Source organism: Gymnoscopelus braueri (genome assembly GCF_963280865.1).
Source record: "Gymnoscopelus braueri genome assembly, chromosome: 2".
NCBI classification, from domain to species: domain Eukaryota; kingdom Metazoa; phylum Chordata; class Actinopteri; order Myctophiformes; family Myctophidae; genus Gymnoscopelus; species Gymnoscopelus braueri.
The window spans coordinates 14,765,892-14,792,487 of NC_137604.1; the positions used below are offsets into that span (position 1 = coordinate 14,765,892).

At 40.9% G+C, this 26,596-nt stretch overlaps 1 protein-coding gene across 3 annotated transcripts in view; it reads right to left on the minus strand.

Moving 5' to 3' along the window:
• LOC308103255 (uncharacterized protein) overlaps positions 1-26,596 on the minus strand; it is a 42,251-nt gene that overhangs the window by 6,014 nt on the left and 9,641 nt on the right. Inside the window, exons 7-20 of one of the 3 annotated variants that reach the window (XM_080453162.1) lie at positions 25,291-25,466; positions 23,339-23,542; positions 22,956-22,993; positions 22,797-22,840; positions 17,895-18,049; positions 16,130-16,267; positions 15,306-15,449; positions 13,405-14,034; positions 12,866-12,982; positions 10,742-11,446; positions 7,233-7,673; positions 6,530-6,664; positions 3,718-4,539; positions 1,010-1,873 (exon numbers count right to left, since the gene is read on the minus strand). In XM_080453162.1, coding sequence (XP_080309288.1) covers positions 1,010-1,873; positions 3,718-4,539; positions 6,530-6,664; positions 7,233-7,673; positions 10,742-11,446; positions 12,866-12,982; positions 13,405-14,034; positions 15,306-15,449; positions 16,130-16,267; positions 17,895-18,049; positions 22,797-22,840; positions 22,956-22,993; positions 23,339-23,542; positions 25,291-25,466 — 4,613 coding nt within the window. Of the gene's footprint in view, positions 1-1,009; positions 1,874-3,717; positions 4,540-6,520; positions 6,665-7,232; positions 7,674-10,741; positions 11,447-12,865; positions 12,983-13,404; positions 14,035-15,305; positions 15,450-16,129; positions 16,268-17,894; positions 18,050-22,796; positions 22,841-22,955; positions 22,994-23,338; positions 23,543-25,290; positions 25,467-26,596 lie in introns of all 3 variants that reach the window. The other 2 variants (XM_080453161.1, XM_080453163.1) reach the window with 2 other exon arrangements.

The following is a 26,596-nucleotide window of genomic DNA, read 5'->3' on the forward strand; positions in this document are numbered from 1 at the left end:
CCTATAAATGATTAAATCAAACGAATGCGTCTTTTTTTTATGATAAAAAATATACTTAAAATGAACCACCCTTGAATATCGTCTCTGTCGGGTGGAAACCTCCTCCGAAACAGTTACTTTTCACGATTCAAATTTGAAAGTAGCAGATCTACAAGCTCAAAACGCGTTGCTTCGCGCCGCGTTTCGAGCTTGTAGATCTGCTACTTTTGATGCTTTTGTGTGACGCTGTAGTAGGGCGTTAATTTACGGAAAAACACAAACATTTTGAATATGGAAATAAGAGGTTTCTGCCCGACAGCGACGATATGCTTGTTCGCTTACAAACATTTGTCTCAGTGTCACTATGGACAACTTATCAGAGAACGAGGGACTAAGGAATAAGTAACCTCAAGTTTCTATGGATTTTGTTTTTTCCCCCACTTTACTTAAAAGCACCAAATGGCCACTTAAAGTGACTTAGCTATAGTCACACTATAATGCAATACTGCATTTATAATGCATTATATTATTACAATGTATTATATCTATGAGAATTATATACACTATGATCATGGCCAAAAGAGAGCCTGTGAGTGATCAGTAATTATGATACTTGACCGTATAAGTAATTATAAAACGTTTTATAATGTGTCATGATTGCATTAGAAGTATTTATGAGTGCTTATAACTGTAATTATACAGTGTTATAAGCGAATTGTTTTTATGCACCAGCATTATAGTGCTTTAAATGAATATTTAATGCATTATAGATATGGGCTTCATAGGCAGTGTTACCTCTATGCAAGAACACAACAAAAAAATGTCTGCCTATACCTCCAGGAATGTCAACACTTAACGCACCCAATCACCATTTGTATTGACTTACATTGTATAATCTCACTATGGTATAATCATTTATAACAGTGATTAAAATGCATTATAAAATTACTATTGCAACTATGAAAATTCTAATACTGACAAATAAACATCCAGTCACTAGTCAGCAAAACAGACCAACTATATCAAATACCTTGGAAAGTTCAAGATCAGCAGGTTTGTTGGAAGAATCCTCTCCATCACCAGCAGCAGAGCTAGATGACGTGGTCTCCTTTGGTCCAGAGTTAATCTTGTTCAATCCCTCTGGGGACGTGTTGATGGTTTTGCTCTCTTCAGGTTGTTTGCACACTTGTCCAACCTTAATATCCTGCCGGTCTTTACTCAGTTCTTTGCCAGCGGCTTCATCCTTGCAGCTGGTCTTCTCATCTGCATCGTCTCTCGGCTTGCCCTCCTTCAGCTTCTTGGCATCGGAGAAACACTTGCGCTTTAATCTTTGTGTGTGTGCCTCTGTCTTCGGGTGCTGGTCTTTATCATTAAGCTTTATGCTACGTTCACAGACTTTACAGAGGAGGAGAATGACCTTGCCACTAGGATTACGAACCTCAACGTATTCATCTTTGCCACTGATCTTTTCAGAAACCTCTGCATTTTTGTTGTCCACACCACCTTTTGTCTTCCGTCCTGGGAGAGATTTTTCATTCAGTTGAGGTGTCAAGTCCACCTTGTCAGCAGTTGGCATTGCCTTCCTCTTCTTGCCTAGCAGTAGTAAATTATGTGATTTTCCTTTCAGGTGCTGCTGTTTGTTGTTAAAGTTATTTAATCTGCATTCACAGAGATTACATCGGAAGTAGAGGATTACCTTGCCAACAGCATCACGAACCTCCTCAATATATTCATCCTTGCCGCTGATCTTTTCGTCACCCTCTAAATTTCTGTTATCCACATTAAAATCTTTTTTCCTCTCTCTTGGGGCAGATTTTTTATTCTCCTGAGGAGTGGAGTCCTCCTTGTCAGCAGTGGGCACTGTGTGGCTGTCTTTGTCATCGCCAGGTGACTCCTAGGAACAGAAAACAAGGACACGTCAAGCCTTACAACAGTTCAAATGCAAACCAAATCCATAAGAGAAGCGGACCTGTATGACAGAAAGTGTTAATACTGTACGGGTTACCTTGTTTTTTGTTGACAATGTATCCATTCAAACATAATTGTATTGCTGATATGATAATAAAAACAATTGATAACAAAAAAAAAACATTTGCATTAACTACCCAAACCCTACTGACAAACAAAAAGGGGAAAAAAGCATCCACTCATTAGTAGGGATGGGAGGGTAGGTACTAATACCATTATTGATATAGCTTAATGATTTCTTTATCGATACCACTATCGGTACTTTTCTATTAATTGGTGGGAACAGAACAGGACCACACTGGTAACAAGCCCCTTTTTGTGTTATCCTTTTAATAATATTTGTACAATCGTACCTCTGTACTATTTGCAAACCGTTAATAAAGTATTCAATCAATCAATCGATCACACTGTATTGCTTTTTATACTTTATTAACACGTTTGTTAACAGTACAGGTAGTACAGTCAATGGTTATGCGAAAAAGGATATCACAAAAGCCCTGGTTTCAATAACAATCCAGGTGTTGGTTGATGTCTGTACTATCGCTTTAAGACAACGCAAGACATCGCAGATTGACAATGTCTTTGGTAGGGGTGTCGGAAAAAAACGATTCGAATACGAATCGCGATTCTACTGTTGGACGATTCAGAATCGATTCTAATTCTAATCTTTGTGTGTTTACATTATTATCAGTTGATAAAACCTTTACAATTATAAAAGCTACATAAATGTACTCTGTTCTCATGCCAGCAGATTGGAGTAGATCCTGAATTCCTATGTTTTGAATCAAGAATAGTTTTGAATCGAAAATCGTTTGAATCGGAAAAAAACGCTTTTGAATCGAGAATTGTTTGTTTTGAAAAAATCGATAAAAATCGGAATCGTGACCCCAAGAATCGGAATCGATTCGTGAGATAGCAGACGATTCACAGCCCTATAGGCGACGCCGAATAAGATCTACAAACTAACGTGTCACACTGCAAAGCGTTGTCAAGATATTTTTGGGGCTTTTCTGCCTTCATTGATAGAACAGTGGAGTAATGACAGGAAACGGGGAAAGAGTCAGGAAGTGACACGCAGCAAAGGTCTGTCGAGCTCGGGAATCGAACCCGGGACTTGCCGTCAGGCTGCATCAGAGCCTACATGTGATACGTGCCTTAACCACTAGGCCATCAGCGCCACGATGCAAAGCTATTTGAAATTTGCATTATGCTCAACTGAATCCAAAAACTTTATTAGACAGTGGATGGGTTGTACACCAGTGATTTGATTTCTTGAGGTCACGTGAGGTCTCTTCACCGACCCGCTAGGCTCTATAGCATAGCAGTATTGATAAGCTCAAGCCTTATTGATTTTTGGGTCTTTAATGAATTTGGAGCAGGGTCCTTAATAGAACCCGGTTTCGATCCCCATCCATACTCACAAGGGGTGTGGGAAAAAAAGCGATTCTCATGTGGACGATTCAGAATCGATTCTAAAAATATATATATTTTTGTATTTTTGTAAAATGAAATTTTTGAGAAGTGGCAAGTTCTGGGCTGAATCGGGGACAAAAAGCGATTTTTTATCTGAAAAAACGTTTTAATCGAGAAACGTTTTGAATCGGGAAAAAAGGTTTTTTAATCGAGAATCGTTTTGAATCGAAAAAAAAACGTTTTTGAATCAAGAATTGTTTGTTTTGAAATCAGAATCAGAATCGAATCGTGAGATAGCAGAAGATTCACAGACCTAATACTCACTACACAGCAAAACAAAGCAACTATATCAAATACCTTGGGAAGGTCAAGATCAGCAGGCTTTCTGGAAGAAACCTCTCCATCACCAGCAGCAGAGCTAGATGACGTGGTCTCCTTTGGTCCAGGGTTAATCTTGTCTAATTCCTCTGGTGGCGTGTTGATGGGTTTGCCCTCATCAGGCTGTTTGGCGAGGGCCACTTTTATTTTGTCAGTCTTCACGTCCGCTTTGCAGACTTGTGTGGGAGCAGCGTTGGAAAGCTCCTCTCCAACCTTAATATCCTGCTGGTCTTTACTCAGTTCTTTCCCAGCAGCTTCATCCTTGCTGCTGGTCTTCTCATCTGTATCGTCTCTCAGCTTGTCCTCCTTCAGCTTCTTGGCATCAAAGTAACGCTTGATTTCTAATCTTCTTGTGTGTGTCTCTGTCTTCAGGTGCTGGTCTTTTGCATTAAGTCCTATGCTGCCTTCACAGAGTTTACAGCGGAGAAAAATTACCTTGCCATTAGGAGTACGGACTTCTTCAAAACATTCCTCTGTCTTACTCTTCTCTACTAGCAGTTGTAAACTAATAGCGTGTCTTTGTCCCTTCAGGTGCTGCTCTTTAGCGAAAGTATTATTTTTTTGGAAGATACATTTACAGAGTTTACAGTGAAGAAGAATGACCTTGCTGTTACGATTAGGAATCTCCTCAACATATTCATCTTCGCCGCTGAATTTTGAATCACCCTCTGCATTTCTGTTGTCCATCTTAACACATTTTTTCTTCTCTCTTGGGACAGATTTTTCATTCTCCTGAGTAATGGAGTCCTCCTTGTCAGCAGTGGGCACTGTGTGGCTGTCTCTCATATTGGCAGGTGACTCCTAGGAACAGTAAACAACGACACATAAAAGCATTGGGCAACAGTTCAAATCCTCAAGAGCAGCTGAACTGTATGGCATGAAGTGTTAACTAAAAGGACTTAACACCTGCAATCGATTTCTGTATCACGGGTTGAATCAGTTTGAAACACTTTTACTGGATAGAATCATGTATCTTTTAGTCAGCAAGTTATCTCTACACAGTATGTAAAGGCTTGTTAACCAACTGGCTGGTTGTCACCTACATGATAAAAATCATCTGTGTGCAGCAGTCTGTGGAAGAACAACTGCTAAATATGACCATTGGCAATCTACCGACAGCAGCTGTTGGTTGATTGCCAGATGTCTCCCTCATCTATTCGTCTCAGCATGTCTACCTTCTGTCTCCCCTACACTGTCTCCCCTACACCATCTCCCTCTCAGGACAGAATAAAACACATTTCATTGACTTGAAGGATTATTGTTGGATGGTAACAGACTGAAGTGTAATCACAGAGCTCACAATGTGCATCTACCGTCTGTCTCTCCTACACCGTCTTCCTCTCAGACTTCCTACTGTCATTGCTTTAAAATTCTAAATGAATAAATAAAGCTTAAATATTTGAAAGAAATATAAAACGTGAAAATGTATGTGGATATGGGGATGCACAGAAACGGAGTGGCTCCAATGTGGATCTCGGGCCAGCTCATCTGACCAGCCTGTGACATCAGTCGTCATAGGACTCCAAGGTTTCAGCGCGATCACAGACGGATTGGTTTCAATATGAAATAAAAGTTGAATATTTCCCCCCAAAAAAACGTTAAAAATGAAATACATTAATAACAATAATAATAATAAGTGGAGGTACAACACTGGCCTACTGGCAGCATGTACCGTACAGCAAATTTGGCTCTGATGTGTTTTGTGAGATTAGCAAAAAAAAATCAAACATCCGTCTTAGTGTTTCACTATGGGGACCACAATATTGACCATAGTGGGACACCTTAGCAGAGAATGAGGGTTACGTTAAGTAACCTCAAGTTTCTATGTAGGCCTACTCACTAAAGAAGAATGTCTGCCTATCTGTGGGCCAGCTAAGATGGATGTCACAAGACGGAGACAGAAAGTTTTCATATAGAACATTATTTCACAATCATCAAGCTTGCTGCTGCGTGTTCTTAAGCTGTCAATAATTTAAGATCAAAGTTGCTAGGAATGATCCATAGCAATTCATGCCACCTAGTAGCTACACAGGTATCACCGGCCTGACATTTACTCAATCTGAATGGTGGCTAATGACTGACGGTTGGAACCCAAAAAATAGCACATCTACACGCTCACGACGCATCACACCTGCCAAGCATCGTGAGCTTGTACATGAGCTATTTTCCATGTGCGACACCGTCCTACGACGAAGTATGAACTGGGCTCTTAACCCATTAAGACCGAGAACGCATCTGTGTGTCATTTTAAGATTTCTTTGGCTATTCAAAAATGGCAGATGTACAAGCTCATAGCGCGGCACTAGACTTGTAGATCTGCTATTTTTTTTAAATCGTGAAGATTTGTGCAAATCTTTCAATATATATATTCTTTAAAGCAAACATTTGTAACTCAAATCTTTGAGTCTGGGGATTCTACAAATGTCTTCTAAATCCTAACAGTTTTCTTTTAAAAAACGTATGTTGCTATATTCAGTGGTTCATGTCAAGGACCCCCACAATTATATGCATTTGGCCGCGGACCCCCATCTCAAAATATTTTGTTCCAGGGACCCCCAGAAGCAAAGATTTTAGTTACAAATGTATATATATATTCAAAGATTTGCCAAATTGTTCACGATTAAAAATAGATAAATAGCAGATGTACAAGCTCATAGCGAGTGCCGCGCTATGAGCTTGTATATCTGCTATTTTTGAATAGCCAAAGACATCATAAAATGACACAGATGCAACACCTTCCCGGTCAAATGGGTTAAGGCTCAAGGCCGCTCACATCTCCTACCTTATCTACCATCACTGTAGTATCCATGGTAACGGCGTCGGGCGGAGGAAAACCGGGGAAGTCGTTTACGTTTCCCACCTCGTCTACCGTCTCAAAGTCCAGGAAGTGTGGGAGGTCTTGGAACTGATCCTCCTCTAACTCCACCTGAGGATGGTGATGAAATAGATGAGAAGACAACAGGATAGAATACAACACTTTTTTTTAATTGACCTTATCATTGTTGGATGGGCGAATTCCCGGCCGAGCGGTGCGAAGCGGAACATTATTTACTTTTCTAGGCTTTGCCTTGGAAAATAATTTAACCCATTAATACCTGGAACTGTGTCATTTTTAGATTTGAGCTAAAAAGCATTATTTTACACTTTAGGCTATTCAAAAATAGCAGATATACAAGCTCAGAGCGCGGCACCGAGTGCCGCGCTATGAGCTTGTAGATCTGCTATTTTTGAAAAATCGTGAAAATGTGTGCAAATCTTCTGAATATATATTTATTTACAGCGAACATTTTTAACTCAAATCTTTGCTTCTGGGGGTCCCTGGAACAAAATATTTTGATGGGGGTCCGCGGCCAAATGCATATAATTCTGGGGGTCCTTGACATGACAAAGATTGAGCACCACTGATATAGAAACATAGGTTTTTCAGAATACTGTTGGGATTTAGGAGACATGTAGAATGGGCTTCAGGTCTCAATGGGTTAAAAAACAACAACCTTAAAATCCAGCCGGTCTTTATCCAGCTGGTCTTTAGCCTTCAGCTTCCTGGCGTGCGTTCCGTCCTTGGCACGCAGTTTAGCGGCGTGTTTCCTTCCCTTCATGTGGAAGTCCATTGTGCTAAGGTTAGCGACGGAGCAATCGCAGAGCCTACAGTAGAAGCACCTGCTTTCATTCGGGTTATTAACCTCTACAACATATTTATTGAGGTTCGCAATCGCCTCAATCTCGTTTTCCTGGTGAACGCTTCCCTTCAGGTGGGCGTCTTTAGTATCAGTTAGGAAGCTGCATTCACAGACTTTACAGTGGAAGCCAAAGACCGTGCCATCGTCAAAACAAACTTCCTCAAGATAGACAGAGTTTCCATGATCTTGAGGTATGGAGTCCTCCTGGTCAGCAGTGGGCACTGTGTGGCTGTCTTTGTCATCGGCAGGTGACTCCTAGGAACAGAAAACAAGGACACGTCAAGCTGGGCAACAGTTCAAACTAGGATTTTCGCAATTCTGGGAAATTTCAAAGTGTGATTGCGCCGCCGCCAGTCGCGGGTCGCGTCCGCCGGGATATGCTGGGAGGAATACCGTCGGAGGCCGCGCGACGTTCGATTCGAATTTGATGCTGATCGCATCCCGCGTTCGTGATACGTGCCTGAGATCACTTGAATTTCAATTTGAGAGGATTGATCCCCCCCAAAATCATGTTTTTGCATCAAAAGGTTAAATTTTTTGCATTTATGGCGCCCCCTATGGATCAAAGTGGAAATGATTTTGGGGATTTGTTTTGCGTAAACTACCCTTGACATGTGATTTAAATTTGGGATTGACCGGACGTTTCGTTCGTGATTTTTGGCATTTTTTGTAAAACAGGCCCCTCCCGCTAACTTTGGAAGCCAATTACGGACGAACAGTATGAACTATCAAAATGCTGCTTAGATATGTTTATCGCATGGGTCCAGAGATCATGTGTACCGATTTCTGTTAAATTTGGACAAAATATGTGGCAGGAGGAGCTAAAAGTGTGTTTTGAAGAAAATTCTAAATGGCGGAAAATCTATCCAGACGCAAATGGGTGTGGCCTATATAGGGAGTTGCGTCATGACCCAAGGAATCCAGGGGAAAATATGTTTTTATTCTACGACCTACGGTTCAAGAGTTATAGGCCAAAAACATAAAGGGGGCTGTTATAGCGCCACCATGAGGCCGACTGGTGTAATTATGTTTCTAATAATTTAACAATGGACTATGAACCTCCCCTTCAAGTCTTGTAACTGTAACCCTTATGGTTTCCGAGAGAAAAATACTTGAATGGGAGTCTTTGCATGTCCCCATTATAAGTCAATGGGGAAAATTTTTTCACAAATAAATTAATATCAATTAAACTATACAACGCATTTCTTAGCAAATAAGTTCCCGATTCCCGATGAAGCCGGTCAATTTGACACGAGTGTTTGGCACAAGTGTGTGCCGCAAAAACTGTGGGAGGAGTAGCGCGCCAAAATAAAGTTTATCTACAAATAAAGTCGGAAGATTACTATAGTCTGGTTGCCCTGTTAGGCCATATTGTCTAGGTCCTTTTCGTTCAGTTTCGTTCCCATCAAGTGGATCTAAATAATCTCTGCTTCTTAAAAAAGATCTATTGGTAGTAAGTAAGAAACAAAGTTACCGCCATCTGATTTGGCGCAGTATTTTTATAATCAGTGTTTAAAAGTCGGTACTATTTTCTTAGCAGCGTAGTAATACTTTCAAAGGGGTGGTGCGGTTTTTGGCACGTGATTCCCGTTACAACCAATGGGGTCGCCTCTTTATTTCCACCATTTCCTGCAACAACAGCCATAGCAACGGTAACGTCCGAAGAAAATAAATCAAAACAAAGAAAATATCCTTCAAAAGCACGTCAAAAGGACTCGAAACGATGCTATATGAATCTTATGTCTGTCCAGAAAGAAGAGGTTGTTGTTAGGGCAACCAGACTAATGAAACCAAATCCACCGGAGCAGCTGACCAGTATGACAGGAAGTAGTAACTAAAAGGAGTTGATTGCCGTGTCACAAAGAAAATCAGATTGGAAGTTGAAACACTTTTACTTGATAGAATTATAAGACAGAGATGTTTGTCTCAGGAAACTCATTTCACAATCAAGCTTTGAATTGAATTATAGCTTAAAGGGGTAGTTCACCCCCCAAATAACTTTTTTTCTATTGATTACTGACCATCTGGAGCCTTGAATTCATGGATATTTTTTTGTTTTTGTCGCATTCCTTCCTTTATTATTTGATTATAATAAATTTAGCCCCATTGATTCCGGTAGGAGACACAAATGCATTTGTGTCTCCTACCGGAATCAATGGGGACACATTTATTATAATCAAATTATTGGCTTAGGAATGTGACAAAAACAAAAAAATATCTATGAATTCAAGGCTCCAGATGGTCAGTAATCAATAGAAAAAAAGTTATTTTGGGGGTGAACTACCCCTTTAATACGACGTGTTCTTAACCCATTAAAGGGGAAGACCACCCATTTTCAATATTTAACTATGTCATTAATATAGCATAAAGGAGTTGTGTGGAAATAAGAAAAAAGTTCCCCCCTTTCTGTGTTGCGTTGAACTGGAGGATTGATTTTGGGTTTAACATTGCAAATTACACCGTGATGACTCATCATGGTGTAATTTGCAATGTTAAACCCAAAATCAATTTGGGTTTAACATTTAAAATTTTTAACATTTAAATTTTTTCTTATTTCCACACAACTCCTTTATGCTATATTAATGACATAGTTAAATATTGAAAATGGGTGGTCTTCCCCTTTAAGACCTGAGGCCGATTCTACAAAATGTCTTCTAAATCATTTTTTTGAAAAAACGTTACTATGTCAGTGGTTCTCAAACCTTTTCATGTCAAGGACCCCAAAATGTATATATGTATTTGGCCGCAGTCTCCCATCTCAAAATATATTGTTCCAGGGACCCCCAGAAGCAAAGATTTGAGTTACAAATGTTCGTTTAAAATAAATATATATATATTCAAAGATTAGCAAACTTTTTCACACTAAAAAAATAAAGCATATCTACAAGCTCATAGCGTGGCACTCAGTGCCGCGCAATGAGCTTGTATATCTGCCATTTTTGAATAGCCAAAGTGTAAAATAATGCTTTTTAACTCAAATCTAAAAATGACAGATGCGTTCCAGGTTGTCCATAATGTAAGATCAAAGTTGCTAGAAAGAATGTTCTCAAAATTCCTAGAACTTTGATGCCTATACGAAGTCATGGCAAAGACAAATTTGAGTCAAAATTACAGTGCAGAAGGATCATTTAAAAAAAAAATCTCAATGGAAGGCAGCAGCAAACAGAAAGGCGCAAGCCGAGAGCGGAGTGAAGCAGAACATTGTTTCATCTGGCTCAGTTTTTCTCAGAAAATAAATGCAAGGGAAATTAACTACCCAATGTCTACTGTCGAAAAACAGTCACTAGTCAGCAAAACAGAACAACTACTGTACAATCAAATACCTTGGGAAGTTGAAGATCAGCAGGCTTGCTGGACGAAGCCTCTCCATCACCAGCAGCAGAGCTAGATGACTTGGTCTCCTTAATCTCGTTCAATTCCTCTGGCAGCGTGTTGATGGTTTTGCGCTCTTCAGATTGTTGGGCGAGGCCCACTTTTGTTTTGTCAGTCTTCACGTCCTCTCCAACCTTAATATTCTCCTGGTCTTTACACAGTACTTTCCCAGCAGCTTCATCCTTCCTGCTGGTCTTCTTAAGAGCCTCGTCTCTAAGCTTGTCCTTCTGCTTCTTGGCCCACAGTGAACCGATGTGCCATTTTCCCATCAGGTGATGGTATACATCAGCAGACCTATAGTCACGCTCACAGAGCTTACAGTGAAAGCGAGTGGATGGATGCTTATTAACCGCCACAATACCTTCATCCCTGCAGATATCCTCAATGTCGTCTCTCTTCTTGGCAAGGTACAAGCTCCTTAACGATTTCGTCTGAATTAGCATCACGTTGTGTTTTCTCCCGTTCAAGTGGTCGCGTATTTCTGCAGCTCTCCGAGCAACAGCTCTGTGGTCACAGAGTTTACAGTGGTAGCCTATGACAACGCCATAACTATAAAATATCTCAGTAAAGTCAGACTTTCCATAATCTTTAAGAATAGAGTCCTCCTCTTCAGCAGTGGGCACTGTGTGGCTGTCTTTGTCATCGTCAGGTGACTCCTAGGAACAGAAAACAAGGACACGTCAAGCTGAGCAACAGTTCAAATGAAACCAAATCCACGAGAGCAGCAGCATTAATTATTATTATTAGTTAATTATGAACTGTAATATTTACAAATATTATTAATATTGTCTTTTGTTTCTAATGATAATGATGATTCTGCAATTGTTTTTCTCTTTTATATAGCTTATTTAAAGAAGGAAGGGCAGGCACTACAAGCTAAGGCTTCAGCCAACACCTTTTCGGTTTAGCCGTACTTTCTTTGTGTTTGCTTTGTTGTATGAAGTGTCATATTAGTACATGGCTAATGACTGAAATAAACTACTACTACTACTAATTACTACTACTACTATTAACTAAAATGAATTTATACCTCTAATTGATTGCTGAGTCACAGAGAAAATCAGATTGAAACCCTTTTACTTGATAGAATAATCTTATAATTAGCAAGTATCTACGTCAAAAGGCTTGTTATAAATCGAATAGCTCTGTTGCTTGATTCTGTTTGGCTGAAGCCTGTTGTAAACACTCAATAAACACACACCTGACCTATGTATCAGTATCACTGCACCAATGTCTTGTTTACAGTAAGTGACCTATATCCGCAAAAAATAAACAATTTCTGCCTAGCCAGCTAAGATGGCTGTCAAAAGACAGAGATGTTTGTCTCTCTTTCATAATTACAACCTTATCTCACAATCAAGCTTAGTGCCACATGTTCTTAAGTTATCAATCATTTAAGATCAAAGTTGCTAGGAATGTTCTCAAAATCCCTAGAACTTTGATACCGATAGCAATTCATGCCACCTTGTAGCTATGCGGGTATCCAGGGCTGGCCAATACCATCTGAAACGAGCACGTCACAATTTACATTAGTAAAGGACAGATGGTGGCTAGCAATGCCTAAATTATACTCTGTAGTACGACGGTGTGGCGCTACAAAGTATCGTGCAACAATTAATCCAACTAATTGATTATTCGAAAAAATTACATAGAATAATCGCTAGGAAAATAAACAATAGTTGCAGCCCTACGCCATGAAATTGCATGTCCACATGATCACAACGTGTTGCATCCGGGCCGCATTGCCAGCTTGTAGATTGCTTCTTTTTGGCGCGCCACACTCCCCTACGACGAAGTTTAACCCATTAAGGCCTGAGGTTCCGATTATACAAAATGTCTTCTAAATCCAACAAGGCATGTTGCTATGTCAGTGGTTTTCAAACCTTTTAATGTCAAGGACCCCCAAAATGATATGTATTTGGCCGCGGACCCCCATCTCAAAATATGTTGTTCCAGGGACCCCCAGAAGCAAAGATTTGAGTTACAAATGTTCGCTTTAAAAATATATATATTCAAAGATTTGCACAAATAGCAGATCTACAAGCTCGTAGCGTGGCACTCTGTGCCTCGTGTACCATCACTGTGGTATCCATGGAAACAGCATCAGGTGGAGGAGAAGCTTTATGAGGTATGGAGTCCTCCTGGTCAGCGGTGGGCACAGTGTGGCTGTCTCTATCATTGGCAGGTGACTCCTAGGAATAGAAAAAAGGACATGTCAAGCTAGTGTTAACTAAAATGAGTTAACAGCTACAGTTGATTTCTGTATCAAAGTCAAATCAGTTTGAAACACTTTTACTGGATAGAATCTTGTACAGTATCTTGCCATTAGCAAGTACAGTACGTCCCATTCAAACAACACAACACTAACTATGCAGTGCATTGCACTATAATGTATAGTATGATGGTGTCGCTTGCCAAAACTAGAACAGATATACAAGAAACAATGTGTCGAACCGCACGCAGCCAGCCCATTTGTTAACTTGTAGGTCTGTACTTTTTGGCAAGGGACACCATCGCGTCAAAAACTAGGTTTCCGCCCATGCTTTCCGCCATGTGGACGCAAAGTTCACCGACAGTCTGTACTGAATAGGATACTGAACTATGGGCTCCTCACCTTTTTGGCTTCGTCAGACGCCAGTGGCCCGCCCGGACCATCTCTCTTGGAGTTGCCCGTACTTCCCTCTGACCTCGACCCAGAAGACCCTTCCATAACCTTCCTCTCTCTCTCCCTGTCCCTCTTCACTTTCTCCTTCACCTCCTGCTCCCGTCTCTCTCGTGCATCTTTCCCTCTCCTGGCCTCGCTTCCTTTCCCCTCCTGTTGGTGCCTCTCCTCCTCCGTTTGAAGGTGCTTCGCCCGGTCCTCCTTCTTCTCCTGTGCTTTTAGGACACTTTTGCCTCCCTGCGGGCCGGAGGTCTCTGGCTTTGCTTCATCCGAGCCGTCTCTCCTCGAGTTGCGCTTACTTCCCTTCTTCGACCCTGACCCAGGAGAATCTTCCCTGTACCTTTTCCGCCTCTCCTTCGCCTCTCTCTCTCTTCTCTCCACCTCCTTTCTCTCTCTCCCCCAAGTCCCCATGTCCCCTCCTCTCCTCTTCTCCTCTGCTTTTACGGCGTTTTGGTCTCCCCGTGCGCCGGAGGTCTCCGCATTTGCTTCCTCCATCCCTAGGGTCGTATATCCCACCTCGTCTACCGTCACAAAGTCCAGGAAGTCTGGGAAGTCTTGGAACTGGTCCTCCTTTAACTCCACCTGAGGATGATAATGAAATAGAACAGGAGATAGAGACAACAGCTTTAATAGACCTGAAGGATTATTTTAGCCTGGCTCCAGCCCCTGAATCGCTAGCCCCGCCCATTACAAAATATATTTGCGATGATTCAAGGGTCTAGTGATGCTGTCGTCCACAGGTTTTGCTGGTTGAAAATCTAACCAATCAGCGTCCTTTCAATGGGATGATGTTAACACATACAGTGCCAAGATCGCGTCAACCCGTTCTTTCAAATCCATCGCTTGAGTGCCAGGATTCCAAAGAACGGGTTGACGCGTTGTTTTGAATTTTCATTGTTTAATCTGTGATCGCACGGCTGTGTTTATTTCTCATCAACACTTTCGTTTTCCACTTACGTCACACTCACCCGGAGCCGGATGTAAAAAAAAAAAATCATTTCCGGGTCACGTTGTTTTTCTCCGGTGATTTTCGGACAGAATAAGGAAAAACACGGTTTTTCACACGGTATAAAAGACAAACGGACAGCTCAACTTCTATTTTCTTTGGTCCGGGTGACTAACAGTCATCGTCGTAGTGTATCACATCGTTTTCAGGCCGATCAGCGGGCCGGGATTGTCGAAAACGTCACATCCTTTGAATGACCGGATATGACGTGGGCCTGTTTGGGAGGGGGCGAGCGAGGTGATCAATGTTTGGATGTGCTGCTCTCTACTGGTGGAACAATCGTAGGTGCTTGACAACACAATCAGAGAATGTATTTGAATGAAAAATTACAAAACAAAAAAAATAAAAAACACGCAAATTGCTGGCACAGGGGTGAGTACATTATGAATAAACTCTGGCAGTCAATGTGTTAAACAACTGAGCCAGACATTTCAAAATAACAATAGCGGTGCAGAGGAAGCGTTGTGCGATCGTATCGATGTGGCTAGTGAAACTACAACAACTTTGTGCTTTGAAGGCGACCGATGTGGAAATATCGATCGAGCTAGCGGACCAGTGCATGGATCAGTGTCACTTGACATGACAACATCACACACACTTTCCTATTGTGATTGGTGTAGGGATGAACTGGGATGAACCAATCTCCAAAGACTCCCTCTTTCCCATCTCAGAAAACAGCTGCAATGTGAAGCACTTTGAGACTGAATAATAGAGTGAAACTAAATGCAAATTCCAAATTTTCCGACCTGGACGGATCGCAACCTGGGGAGATTTATTGAATTAAAGCGTCATAGAAGCTACATTCACAGAGTTTACAGCCTAAGGGAATGCCATCATCATTACGCACCTCAACATTGCCGCTGATCTTTTCATCATCCTCTGCATTTCTGTTGTCAATATTAACGTCTTCTTTTTTCTTCTCTCGAGGTATGGAGTCCTCCTTGTCAGCAGTGGGCACTGTCTGGCTGTCTTTTTCATTGGCAGGTGACTCCTAAGGAACAGAAAGCAAGGACGTGTCAATGATGGGCAACAGCTGCCATTAGGAATTTGTGGTAGGCACATCGGTCCGCCTGCTCTTCTTAACCCATTAAGACCTGGAACTGTGTCATTTTTAGATTTCAGCTAAAAAGCATTATTTTACACTTTGGGCTATTCAAAAATAGCAGATATACAAGCTCATAGCGCGGCACTCGGTGCCGCGTTACGAGCTTGTAGATCTGCTATTTTTGAAAAATCGTGAAAATGTCAGCAAATCTTTGAATATATATATTTTCAAAGCGAACATTTTTACTCAAATCTTTGCTTCTGGGGGTTCCTGGAACAAAATATTTTGATGGGGGTCCGTGGCCAAATACATATAATTTTGGGGGTACTTGATATGAAAAAGATTGAGCACCACTGATATAGAAACATGCGTTTTTCAGAATTCTGCTGAGATTTAGCACTTTAGCATTTAGGAGATGGATACCTTTATCTCTGGAGTCCAGTCCGCTTAGTTTTCCGCATGCCTCCTGTTTTAACCCTTGCTCCTAATTTTTTTAAACGAATGAGCTCAACCCCTTGAGAGCATGACATTCTGATGAAAGCAGGCTGTACCTTCAGGCTCTTTTTCAACAAATACACTGAGTTTACAGTGGAATAGTATGACTTTTCCACATCATAATTACAAACCTCTGCATTTACGTTGTTCAAGTTAACACCTTCTGATTTGATCCCTCCTGGGATAGATTTTCCATTCACTTGAAGAATGGAGTCCTCTTTGTCAGCAGTGGGCACTGTGCGGCTGTCTTTGTCATCGTCAGGTGACTCCTAGGAACAAAAATCAAGGACATGTCACACTGGACAACGGTTCAAATTAAACCAAATCCACGAGAGCAGCTGACCTGCATGACAGGAAGTATCAACACTTGTGGTTGATTTCTGTGTCAGAAATCTTTTTTTAATTTTATTTAGGGTATCCAATATTTTTTTTAACCCTTTTCATCCCAATTTAATCGTTATGCCAATTGATTCCTCCCCACACACATTTCTGTGTTGTCACTGCTGTTGTATCCTACTGGCTCACCTGCCAGTGAGGAGACCCCACCAGGAGGACGTAGACTAGAGCCTTCGTCCTACTCCTCCCGCCCAACACTCCCCGCTGACAGGTGCCGCCCCAGCCCCGTAGGAGTACGTGCAATGACAATTATCACCCTCCCTGCCTAGCTTCCTCCCTGCCCCCCCCCCCGAACACGTGCCAATTGTGTTCATGTAGACGCCTGACAAAGCCGGTTGCACCACGGTGGATTCGAACCCGCAACCTCCGTGGTGGTCTGTGTCACAGTTTAATTCAGTTTGAAACTCTTTACTGGATCTTATCGTTAACAAGTATCCAGTGGTGGAAAAAGTACTCAAATTCTTTACTTAAGTAAAAGTACCAATACTGCAATATAAAAATACTCTGTTACAAGTAAAAGTCCAGAATTAAAAATTTACTTGAGTAAAAGTACAAAAGTATTGGCATCAAAATGTACTTAAAGTACCAAAAGTAAAAGTACTAAATATTTGAAAATAGCCGATCTACAAGCTCACAACGCGTCGCGATGCGACGCGTTGTGAGCTTGTAGATCTGCTATTTTCAAATAGCCTATGTATAAAATAGGGCTAAAGTGGTTAATGTATGTTTCATTATATTATAGTTTATATCTGAAAAGTAACTAGTAACTAAAGTTTTCAAATAATTCTAGTGGAGTAAAAGTACAATATTTGCCTCTGAGATGTAGTGGAGTAGAAGTAAAAGTATTGGAAATTGGAAATACTCAAGTAAAGTACAAATACCTCAAAATTGTACTTAAGTACAGTACTTGAGTAAATGTACTTAGTTACTTTCCACCACTGCAAGTATCTAATGTGTATATGAAAAACGTATCCAATTTGCTTGTTGTCAAATATAATGATAATATTTTGACCAGAAATGTACACAGGTCAATTATTATCATATGTGCAAAGACAGATTGAACCATGTCCCCAGCCAGTGGATATTATTAAAGTGTTTTCGTTTTTTTTGTTAGCATCACTATAACCATGGTATAAGTTTGAAAGTGTCATTATCATCCTTCCAACCTTACTGTCAAAAAGAAAACAAAGCTGCACCATATTGGCAAAAAGTGATATCGCATAAATATTTGCACATTATTTCTGAACACACAATTGTTAATTGTGGGAATTAAAGCCCATTGTTAAAGGACAGAATTGTTATTTTAGTTATTTCAGCAAGCAAAGATTCATTTGATTCGTCATCAAATTAAACTTTCTAAATTATACAGCCCTATGAGATACCAATATCAGAATAGGCTGTCCAGCACTGCTTGCTGGTGAGGAATAGGAAAATCTTCTTTTTTAGTCCAAATCCTCATTAAACCCTTCCCTGCAATGTGTTTGTGATACCTTCACCCACCTTTCCTAATTGTGTAGCCAGGATGATGTCAGTGGGAGCTCCAAACGGCTGGCACAGTTTGATGACATCACTCTCAGAAAGCCTAGTGATCACCACCATGGGATTTAAACTAAATTCCTCTTCTGAAGTTTTCTTGTGAAGTTTAGGCCCGTTTCCTGTAGGGGAAATAGGAGCCAGAATTGGAATCACTGACTTTAAAAGGCATAGAACACCATACCTTGGGAGTTCAACTCCCCCTCTTTTTCCCTGTGACAGACAATAGAGACAGCGTGTCTCTCTCTATTTGTCAGCCATGTGTCACGTTGGAATTGTGATTCCAAACCCCCTTGTATGTAGCTGGGAGAGCGGAGGCACTCCCATTTTTTTCCCCTTGCTCCTAAATTGTTTCCATAAATTAATGAGCACTGAAGCATTTGCGGCTGGTGGCAGCACAAATCCAGTAAATGTGTTTCAAATTGTTTAGAACTGTAACCAATAAATCAACTGCAGGTGTTAATTTTAGTCAATACTTCCTGTCATACGGGTCAGCTACTCCCGTGGACGTCTTCTAGGAATCCAAAAACAATTATAGGTTGATGTTAAACATTACAGCAGCCAGCGGTGCGCCAATAGCCGAGTGGTTAAGGCGCATACCAAAGGCTCTGATGCCTGGCAGCGTGTGCCAGGTTTGATTCCCGAGCCCAGCGGCAACTTAGTTGCGTATCATTCTCCGACTCTCTTTCTGTTTCCTGTCTCTCTCTACTGAAAATAAAGGCAGAGAAGCCCCAACAATTATTATCAACATAAAGATATAGTTCAGATGTGATATTTGGTCTGTCCGGCTATGAAGCCTACCGTGTATTTGTTCACATTGTTGCTATGGGGGTAAGATGAGAAACTGTGGTTGGGGTAAGTTGAGCTATTAGATCAGTGGGAAATAATAATAAAACAAAGAAAAATGTAATGATCGTACACCACATGGCTTTCTTATTTAGTACATAGAGTTTATGAAGAGATAGAGAAAAGCTTTAGAACACAATAGAACACTTTTATTCAGTGATCAATAACTGTGATAAATGCTTTCTGATGCCTCCGCTCTGAGGGGATTAGTTTAGCTTTGAGAGCTAGGCCAACAACAAGACAACACACTTATCAGTAACAGTTTACTGGGTCATGTTGTTTAACACTTCAGTGCTTCAGCTGTCACCAATATCTAGAATGAAGTATATAGAAGTCAGGTGGATTGCTACAAATGTCGTGTCTGCTTTTTTTAGTCTGTGAGCCAGGGCCCCAAATATGGGGTCATTTGTATCAACTGGGGGGATTAATTCTCATCGTGATTTTTGGGTAGGTATACACCCCTAGTGCTAGGAAAAATGTGATAGCATTGCATCTGTGGTAAAAAATCTGAAGCATTCTACTTCAAAATGATGGTTCTCTCTTATTACTGACCCTCTCTCTTTGAAAAATGGTTGGGATAAAGCCCAAATTATATATTGTTCAAAAAGGTTGTTAAAATTAGCATCTCTAGATTTTGTTTTCTATTACAGGCAGTGACAACATAGTGACTATATATGACATAAAATATGTACTTCGGTTTTCATGAAAGATGGAACACAAAGGTTTCTTTGTAAATTACCTAAAGATTTAAAACCATGTTTACATACATAGATTCTAAGGAAATGTATAATGAAATTCAATAAACAGAATATAGTGCAAGTGTGTAAGAAAATATCCAAAATGGCCACTAAACGCCTGGCAAAAGATTTACTTTTGATCCGCTTGTCCTAGAATACCTCTGTGTAATACCTCTCTTTTTTAGGGTTTTCATTTGTAGAATCCATTCCTGATGTTATTTTTTAATATGAGGTCAATCTCATCTGTTAAAGGTCAGGTCAAGGTTAAATTTAACCTCTGAGAACAACAAATGGAAACAACTTGATGAACATTCATGGTTCACTTTATTCATGATTTATTTTTGTGAACATGTCACAAGAACTGGTATTCATAGTATCATGAATGTAAAATGATATAATATGATGGCAATATGTATCTTTTGCAACTAGGCCCTCGACTGATTGGCACGCATACAATTCTCTTACCTATGTCCTGTTCTACCTCATCCTTATAAGTATCCTCCTTATTGACATCACTCCTCATCTGTAGCTTGAACATATCATCAGTAACCATCTTCACCAGAGCAGTTACAGTAAATCAGTGATGCACTTCTTACTCTGTGCCTTAAATTGATATTGCACCATGTCTCATACTGTAGCTCTGATGGTGCCGGGTCACCCTTAGCAATGACAGGAACAGGGATACTATCCTGGATCTACCATCCAAATGTTGTGACATCAAACGACTTGTCAGGTGGAGCTTGGTGGTCTGCCACTTTCCACAACATCACTTGTAAATGAGCCCACACATGGTGCAGCAGGTTGGTCGGTGTTGGAGGAAGGGCCATTAACTTGTGGCCCTCACCTCACCCAGCACATCAGGGTAGCCTCGGAAGTTCCCAGCTAGCAAAGTGTTGTGTGCTCTGATCTTGCCTTTGCCATACATACAAGACTGTCCTATCCAAATGCTCCATCTGTACTTTACACTGTAGGTCCACTTAATACACCAACAGGACAAGAACATCAGTTTAATCACTGAGCATGTGTGTCACACCCTTTCCAGAGATGGCTGCATCAGGGACATAGGAACTCATGGTGATGTCTGCTTCATCATGACTAAATGCAGTATCTATCGTCAGCACTGAAGGTGTACAACATGCTCAATGGCTTCTGCATAATGTTCTTGCTCTTCAGGTTGACATCTCATGTTGGTAAAGGACATTACTATTCACAACATTCACAACAGCATGGGGGCAATTTAGCCAAGGATGGGATTGAAGAGATGAGGGCGGTGATCTTTCTGTGTGTGAGGATACACTCCAACATTTTATGACCAAGACACACCAGTGCTTCAACTCCCCCTCTACTGTTTCTGCACATTTTGGGAAGGCGTCAGTCCACTCCACTCACATGCATCACGACAGCATTTTTCCTGATCTGTATGGCAGTCTGCTCCCCAGACTGGTGAGCAGAGACAGTGATCCAGAATCCATCATGGTGCTGACAGACAAGGTCTAGCTTAGCCTCTATGGCATGGAGCACATGCATCTTCAGCAGGCACTGGGTTAGATATCAAGCATACTGCACATGGTCAGCACGGAAGAAGTACTTCATCATGTACGTCATGAGAGAGAAGGTGACAAGTTGATGTCAATGTGTCTCCCTGCACATTCAAACTGGTGGATGTGAAGTGTAGGAAGAGGTTGTCTACACACTGTCAGCCAGTAGGATGGAGATGTGCAGTGTCCAGGTAGGCTACTGCTTAGTGCTGCACGATTCTTGCTCAAATGTGAATCACGATTTTCCTCCATAAGAATTGAGATCACGATTCTCACACAATTCTCTTGTAAATATAAAAATATTAATATTAATATATTTTTTTTTTTTTATTGAAAATAAATCGTCATAATTTAAAATCGAGATCGCATAGGTGTCTGAATCGAGATCACGATCTTTTTTCAATTAATCGTGCAGCACTACTGCTGTATCTGTATGAATGCCTTTGGCCCAGTTGATAGAAACCACTTCAAGACTGCTGCTGATACACTAAGGACTTACCACTAAACTTGCCTGTCAGCCCTCCATATGCTGCAACCACATGCATTTCCAGTGCTGAACCTTGCATAAGTTTTGCAATGCAGCTGAGGAATGACTGTATAACATGCATCCCACTGGGATGCACAATTACTGTACATTATAGAGCTGTTCTGGCTGATTCCAGCATACCTGCAAGGTGTCAACAAACGGTTCCATGTCAATTGTGAGGTGAATACTGTACATGTCACATGTATATGACCATAGTGACCATATCTGCTGACTGCTTGAACACCTGGTTGGATGATAAGGTGCGAGAGAGACCTTGACCTGACATAGGCCAAAGACTGACCGTCAAGTGAAAACATAACATTAGAAATAGATTCTACACCTATGACCCCCCCCCCCCAGGTTCCCATATGAATCACTATTCATATGAGTTCACAGATTCCCTCACACAACTGCAATTCAATTTGTTGTTTTTAACATAACTTTGTACAATGGAGCATCACCCTTGGGATGGACACCATCTTTGATTTGGCGATGCATCATTTACTGATCGTAATTTCACTGATTGAGCCACATTTCTTGAACCCTAAAACATAGGGTTAGACATCAAAACCACCTTTCTAGGTTGAACAGTATCATTAATCCATTTAAGCTCCTGGCAGCCTTATTGGACGCCATCTTGAAAATGATGGCTTTACGATACATATAATTTCCTAGATTTTTTTGTATGTTTTTAAGCATGCCTAGAGGTACCGGAACGAATTGAAAAACTTTTTTTATATTTTTTTGGGGGGGGTTAAGTAGTATGTTTTCATATATTGACCCATGTAATTTTTGCCTAGTGTTATAAAATAAAATGCATGATAGCACCAATAAAGCTACCATTGGTGCAATGCTATCACATATTTTCTAACTCTAGACATGCATACCTTTACAAAAATCACTATGAGCATTAATCCCCTCAGATGATAATGACCAACCCCCCTGGCTCACGGACTATTTCAATAGCACTGCTCTGTCTACTGAAAATTGGTGGCATGTTAGCACGGAGGCAATGCAAATGCATCTTTAATGAGCAACAGAGTCAACACAGAGCGACTATTTTAGTCGCAAATGCGAGTGAAATAGTCACAGTGTCGAGGTCTGACTCTGTTCATTTCCATTACGCTTCTGGGTAAAGAGGCTCTCAGGTTGACCTACAGTATATTGAATAAATACTGAAGTATATGTGGTATTCACTCCATGGGCTTTGGCATCATCTTACCTGAATCCTCACCACCTATGGCAGACAGCTCCTGGGAAGATGTCCTGTGAAGACACAAACACAAAGTAGTTTTATCTCTGATGTGTTTTGTTAGAGATGGGGGAGAGAGAGGGTATGTACAATAGGCTTAGAAAAGAAGGAAGAACAAATCTAACTTACCCTTTACTGACTGCTGTTGAATCGTCTGCTTCTGGTTTCTAAAAGGACACAAGGCAATAAATAAAATGACAATTAATCAAATACTGTAAGTACAGTATTCAGACGTCAATGGATCAAACTGTATCTGAACCATTTTTAATATATCTCTTCCAGAGATCCAGAGTAATTAGGATAAAAGAAAAAAATAGGAATGTTACGGTCTAATCAGTAAAAAAGCTAAGGGGCATCACAGCACTATTTACAGCACATAATGGAATACATCTCTTAGTGTGAAAGAAGATGTACTTGAGGTCATGTTAATCCGGAAGCCCTAGACATAAATAATAGCTGATTTTATTTGTGAATTACATAGTATGGGACAGTTCCATTTATAGCAGGAGTACCTTCTGTTCTTCCTCCTCCTCCTTTGCCTCATTGCCAGCCAACAGAACCACGCTGTAGATCTTTTCAAAGCCCCGGACAAAATCTGTCACTTCCTCTTCTGTGACCATGGTGGGGACGCCTGTCGGGTGAACCAGATGAGACGCAGCCTTTGTCGACTGGGAACTCGGAGTGGACACTTTCTTGGCCGGTGGACCTTTGGTAGACTGGAAAAAAGTGACTTCTAGATCACTAAAAGGTTGCACTTAGTCTAATAGGGAAGAAGCTCAATACTATATTGTTTTTGTTTTTTCAAGTTGTGATTGCCTGCTGACGTTAAGTTTCTCAAAAGAAACAATGACAATCGTTTTTTAGAAGATACAAAATAAAAATTGATTAGATACAGTCCTCTTTTCTGATTTAGTAACAGCATTAAGCGGTTAGTACAGGTAACAGATGTTGGTGCTCAACCACCGCGACCAGTAACATGGGGCAATTAGGGCAATCTGACATAGCCTGGTAAACCCTCCCTCCGGAAATCTCTATTCTATTTGATTCCAGGAGTGAGTCTGGCCTGATAGCCCATTGTGGGGGTTTCTAGTGGAATTACCAGCTAACCGAGCCTATCAGCGTCGTCGCACATCGTTCTGTGATTGACAGCGACAGTTGGCCAATCAGGTGGCGAGTTCGAGTGAGCCCAAAACACGAACGGCAGCCATCTTTTTCTGTCCGCTATAATCTCCGCGATTTTTTGACTTCAAAAAGCTCTCTAACTTCTATTTTGAGGCACGGAATTTACTTATAAGATATCGTTTGGATAGAATTTAGTTGTTTAACTTCATATATGTGGTCAATTAATCATGACAAAGCCTATTTAAAAATAAAAATTTAGAGAACCGGTAGGGGTGGGCAGTGACACCCATGTACCCGAATAAGGCAACCCATTTTGGGCTTGGCTGTCTCAAAAGTCCCGTTGACGTCACATTAGACTGGTGAACTGCTGATTGGCTGAAGGGGAAAAAATATCATTGGCTGAAGGGGTTGTCAGTCAACGGTATTACTTCCGCCCAACTCAGCCTGCAGCCAATATTGCAGAATGGGCGATCAGCCCAGACTCACTCCTGGAATCAAATAGAATAGAGATTTCCGGAGGGAGGGTTTACCAGGCTAAATCTGACATGGAATCTGCTTGAAATCTCTGCTTTTTTCCAGAAATAGTGAATCTCTTCGCTAAAGTGTATGCCATCACAAAAGTAAGAGCTGTGAGCAATGAGTTCAGTTTTTCATTTAATGAATTTCATTGTCAGGTATGTTTGCCCATACGAGGAAATTGTCAGCAAAGTTGATGCAATGCACTGGAACCAACCGTATAGAAACATTTCCAAACGATTTACTAAAAATATAATGATAATCAAAAATAAGCTAGAAACTATAAAATATGCATGGTCAACTACCAATATAGACAGCTCAAGTCAAGCGGAAAACACTAGGGATGCTACCGATTGATTGGCCGATATTAAAAGTAAATATGTGATCAGGGAATAACAATAATGATTTCTAGTCTCCAATTGTGCAATCAGATCAATGACACATTATGAAATCAATCTACGCTGTTATTGTATTATATCATATGTAATCACAGCGGAGCATGGTGAGTTCCTAAAAACGGACCAAAAAGAGATAAAAGAGAAAGGCAGATGACGCGTCAAAATGTCCCCGATGCAGCTCACATAAGCTTGCAGAACGGCTATTTTCAGCGCACAACACTGTGGTGCTGAAGGCAGTCCCTGACCCCCACCTTAATCACCTCTAACCTAAACGTCTGATTGGTGCAGTTGGTGCAGTTTGTTGGAGCCATCACTTGGGAGTGTGGAATCACCACCAGTGGGTGCAATGTGCTCTGCACAAGCTCAAGAACTTAATTCATAATGAAATTGCATAATGTAGCTTTAACAACAACGTCTATTAGACCCACTGTTTCATCAGCCTTGGAGCTCCCTGGCTTAGTTATCTTGGACCCAGGCTTAGGCGTCGTCTTGATAGGGGACTTGGCTGATGATGGTAGTTTGCTTCTGGCAGAGCCGTCATCACGTGTAGCAGATTTATCACGGGGACGTTTCAAGCTGTCACGAGAAGAACGTCCTGCAGCCGCTGATTGAGGCAGGAGAAACGGGATAGTCAGTTCTCTCATTATAACTCACACACACAAAATGACACAGTCAGAAACAACTAAAAAGGTTAACATCCTGAGGTTTTCTAATTGTCTTAATCAAATGGGTGAACCTGTTCATAGATTCTACAGTAAGTTAAGTTACTGTGGAACAGGTCAATTTCTCTCTAGAGTATAATACAGACAATACACAAATAACCACTACATTTGTAGCCTTAAGTCTACTATATGAAGTTCAAGTTGTGGCAGCGTCTGTAGCGGGCAGGAGGATCATACCCAAATATGGATATGCCCAATGTCAGCCCATTGGAGAGGTTGAGCCTATTTTACCTCTGCAATGACCCGGCCAATGCTGGATAAGGAAAAGTGAACGCGTTGATTGATTCAACGCGTTCCCGAACAGGAACACGCATGTTCTCATATGGAGGTGCAGGCAGGCTGTGTAAAAAAACATTTAAAATGTTGTTTCGACCCACCGATTAACTTTTTTGCAGACGGTCGGAACTACAGACATCTGTAGATACGTTTCCTTTTTTGATGCAGAAAGTATCTGCATAACGGGTCCTCTGATAATGAGTACAACTGGTACAATAAGGCCTGTCACTCACAATTATTACATGATGGTCTAAACACAATTATTTGACATAATCACAATCATTTTGCATAATCGTTTCCATGTTGAAATTATAAAATATGTCAGTAATGTAAAATATTTGTCATATCTACCCTGTGCAATTTTTGATAATGAAGCCTAAAAGGCAAACAGAAATTGAATTTGTATTCATGTTCCAATGTTCAATGCCAAAAAAACTATTAAAGCGGCACTATGTAACTTTTTAACAACTATATAGCATATTATGTCCCACAAAATTATAAAGTTACATGTTTAAGCAATAACAATCATCCTTCCATAAATGTATAGACTCAGGGGGGTCCCTACTAGGGGCTTGACTGTTATTACTATGTATAGGGGAGACAATGAGTTTCATCCTGGCATTTGCCAAGGCACCAAGGCAGAACTGACAGTCAAAGCGACGACTGGCCAATCACAGCGCATGCTTGCAGAGAATCTTGGGTAATGAAGTCAAAGACGTTGGCTGCCATGTTATTT